This window comes from Arabidopsis lyrata (genome assembly GCF_000004255.2).
Source record: "Arabidopsis lyrata subsp. lyrata unplaced genomic scaffold ARALYscaffold_3, whole genome shotgun sequence".
Lineage (NCBI taxonomy): Eukaryota > Viridiplantae > Streptophyta > Magnoliopsida > Brassicales > Brassicaceae > Arabidopsis > Arabidopsis lyrata.
Window position 1 is genome coordinate 10,510,103 of NW_003302553.1, and position 4,153 is coordinate 10,514,255.

The window sequence follows — 4,153 nt, forward strand, 5'->3', positions numbered from 1 at the left end:
AAGATGTAATTTTTAAAAATTGTAAGAGTTTTCAAAGGTTTGCAAGACAATCAGAAGGTTTTTTTAGGTCTTACAAGGTTTTTAGAGGTTGAACAAGTTTTTACAAGACATGATAAGGGTTTCACAATGTTTTTATAATATTTTACAAGGTTTTTTGATGATTTTGATAAGAAATTGATTTACAAGGTTTTTAATGGTTATAAAAAATTTTAAAATACAGTTTTATAACTTGTTTTATATAGTAACATACCTGTAAAGTTAGAATATGACATACCTTTTGTTGGAGTATAAGGTATCAACATAATCATATTCGTTAAGATTAATATGTTTTGCAGCCGCTATTGCATGAGCACACGGGATTTTCGTGATATTGAACACACAACACGTGCAGTCTCTTGTTTCCAAATTCACAACATGAACCAACGTACCTCCTTTCACTTCAAACACGTGTTGATTCACTTGTGACACTTCAAGCCAGCGTGCAGTAGAATCATACAGTGTCTTTACTTGCTTCATCACATTCACAGTAACTGAATGCCTATTACGAGTACCCTTCTCATGTCGTTCATTGAACCATCTGGTAAGAGTAGACCTAATTGTATCAAACAAACAGACAATTGGATACTCACGGCTTTCTTTCAACAGAGAATTCAAAGACTCAGCTAAGTTTGATGTCATAATGTTGTATCGATTGGCAGGTGCACAAGCACGTGACCATTTTTTGACATCCAAATCCCACAGATACTGTGCCATCTTGTTGTCAGCAAGAGACAGTTCATGGAACAACTGTTCAAAATCAAACCTTGTGTAAGCATAAGCTGCATCTTTCATAACTGGAATAAGCGTTGAGGATGACTTAAACCCAGTCTCAAGGTTTTTCTCCAAATGAAAAATGCAGATCCCATGATGAGCAAGTGGATAATTAACAATAAGAGCATTGGCAATTGATGATGCACGATCTGACACAAAAACTAAATCAGGTTCATCCGGGATAATTTTCTTCAAACACTTCATAAACCAGTCCCACGAAGCATCATTTTCTGAATCAACTACGCCAAATGCAATAGGATACAAATGAAAGTCACCATCTTGTGCTGAGGCACCAAGCAAAGTCCCTTTAAAATTTGATTTCAAATGAGCACCGTCAATACAAATCACTTTTCTCATCAACTTAAACCCTCTAATTGACGGACCAAAGGCAAGAAATGCGTACTTAAATTTGTTGTCAGGATCGACCTCAATGAAGGTTGCAGAACCAGGATTCTTCTCATTTACCATGTACATCCACATTGGCAAGAACTCATAACCATCTTCAGGTGTACCCCTAGCAACATCGATTGCATGATCTTTAGCTCTCCACGCTTTTGAATAAGAAACTCCAATCCCATTGTCGTGTCTGAATTTTTCTATCAGTTGTTTAGGTTTAAGCGCAAGCTTCTCTCCACGAAAATGATTACTTACCATTTCTCCTAATGTCCTAGCAGTTGCTTGGCGATGATTAACCTTCCTTAGCGAAGAATCACAACAGTGCTCACTAACATACTTTTTAATAATAAAACTATCTGATGCCTTAACCCTAGTTGCACGTAACCTCCAACTACATTTTTCATCAATGCAACGAAGAGTATACCGTGTTGAGTCTGATTTCTTAGTCCGGAACTCGAAGTTATTCTCCATTGCAAATAACTGCATCTGCCTTCCCATTTCCTTTTTGTCCTTGAACAACTTTCCACAATACAAAGTATTTGAAGATGCAGAAATAGTAGAACCACCTACAGGAGCTGAACCTTCAGATATATTAGAGAAGGATTCCGTTTCAGTTCTAACCCTCTCCGGGATGGTTGAGTCAAATCCCATCTGCAAAAGCAAAAAAAATTTGGATTTGAATTGTTTTACAAGGTATTTTAAAAGGATTTACAAGTTATTTTAAAAGGTGTACTAAAAAGGGTTTTTAAAAGGGTTTTACAAGGTATTTTAAAAAGATTTTTTACTGATTTTCAAAGAATTTGTAAGGGAATTGAAAATACCTCATTCATGACATGACATGCAGGAGCTGAAACAAAAGTTATAGGAGCAGGGTTTGCAGAATACATTTGTACCTGTAATATAATTTTTGCAAATTTACAAGTTATTTTGAATCTTCGTTAACTTATTTACAAGTTATTTTAATGATTTCTTTACTAATTTACAAGGTTTCTTTACTGTTTTACCTCATTCATGACTTGATATGTAGAATAAGGATCTGTATTGCTCTCACTACTAATTGAGATGTTGTTTGTCCCCATCATTGGATTACTGCTTGTTTTCCCCTGTAAAGATAATTAAAACTGTTTACAAATTTGTTAAACAAGTTTACAAAATTGAATGTTGGTAAAATACCTTCTCAACAGTTACACATAGCTGAATACCGCCTCTGAATTCCGCAAGCTTTTTCATAAATGCTTGCACTTGCCTATCATTTCTAATATACATAGGAGGCATGTCTTTTGTAGAGGGTAATGAATAACTGAGTTTCACTATATTAATACCGACATCAATTCCAAAATCTTCTATAACAACAGCACACAAATCAGTGAAACACGTATCCTCATTGATAAAAGTAAGAGACCCTCCTCTTTCAACATCAAATTTAAAATCCCAACAATTGTTATTTTTCAGTTTCCAAACACCAGATATGCAATTCAACTCAATCATTACGACCTGATAAAAAAGATAATGTATTATAATGTTAAACATATGTATCTTTATGATAGTTCACAAGGTATTTATAAAGTTCTTCATGGTTTTACAATATTTTTTAAAGGTTTACAATCTTCACAAAAAACACGGTAAATCAAAATTATTTCACTAATAGTGTACAATAGTTACTGAAGAACATAAATACAGTGAGAAGATGAAGAAGAAATTTTTACAATGGTTTTAGAAAGTTTTTAAAGGTAACACGAATTATAATTTTCAAGCAAGACAAATTCGAGAAAATAGATAAACACAGAATCGAAGCTCTTAATTAATCAATTCAGATTAGAAGACGAAATCGATGAACTTTTGGATCTAAACGGTTCAGATTTCAGAAGCGATTCGAACCTAATTGATGCAGATTGGGATGAGTCACAGATTTTTGATTACAGAATCGATTGATCCTCGTCGATTGAACTCGATTGAACTCGATTGAACTCGATTGAACTCGACGGATCTAAGATGAAGATATCGACGGATCTAAGATCTCATCACCTTTTGTGAAGGTGACGAGAGACGCAGAGATTTTTGTTCGTCGTTCCCCAGTTTTCTCTTCTTCATTAAGGGTAAAATAGTCAATTTCAGGAAAGCTATTAGGGAGGGGGTATTTTTGAAAATGGGTATTAAAAAGGGGGCATTTTTGTGAGTCCCCCTTTACTAATTAGGATTTTCCAACTAATGTATGTTTTATATAATATTAATCCAATTATACCTTTATTTCTGTATAATAAAATAAAAAATGCCTCCCTATTTTTGATTTTTACGTTGTTTTATATTTGATTCCAACTTATTTGATTTTTTCTTATCTCAACCTAAACTATAGATAACAAGTATAGGAAACATAAAAAGAACATCAATCGTGGAAAGGAGCATCTCTGTTACAATCAAATAAGAGACAAAACAGTATAACCTCAACGATGGTCATGCACAACAAATTCGAGCCGTTGAGTGTCTGTAAGTCTGTAACTAGTGGTTCTAAATAAGACATCGTCCAACGATTGTGGGAACTGTTTCTAAGGTTTCTAGAATGATAAATGTTCTACGTATGTCTTAATTGATAAATCGTTGTATGTAGTTTTGTGTGACTAAAAAATATAATCTTTTTCCTCATTATATTATTATATATGTTTTCTTAATATATCAATGATGGAAGGAATTGAATGCGTCATTAATATTCCATCATTCATCCCATCTTTGAATCTAAACAACCACCAAAATCTACATGGAGGAAAGTATAATGTAAAAACATTAATCTACCTTAGAAATGTTGGAGATACAATCCAAGTCCCACATCGGAAGTTTGATGGGACAATCAATAATATATAAAGGGTTAGGGCCAATCCACTAATTGCCAATTGGTTTTTAGTTGGAAGCCCAGAATTAGCCCAAATTTAACAAAAAATGGTTGAATATAATT

The 4,153-nt window shown here is 33.7% G+C and overlaps 1 protein-coding gene across 1 annotated transcript; it reads right to left on the reverse strand.

The window, feature by feature from the left end:
- Positions 1–220: 220 nt before the first annotated feature.
- Positions 221–3,177, reverse strand: LOC110230308. Its single transcript, XM_021032850.1, has 4 exons — positions 2,380–3,177; positions 2,211–2,309; positions 2,028–2,099; positions 221–1,857 (listed from the first exon to the last, which is right to left on the reverse strand). The coding sequence occupies exons 1-4, from the start codon at positions 2,734–2,736 to the stop codon at positions 259–261; spliced, it is 2,127 nt and encodes a 708-aa protein (XP_020888509.1). The 5' UTR covers positions 2,737–3,177; the 3' UTR covers positions 221–258.
- Between the last annotated feature and the right edge of the window lie 976 nt (positions 3,178–4,153).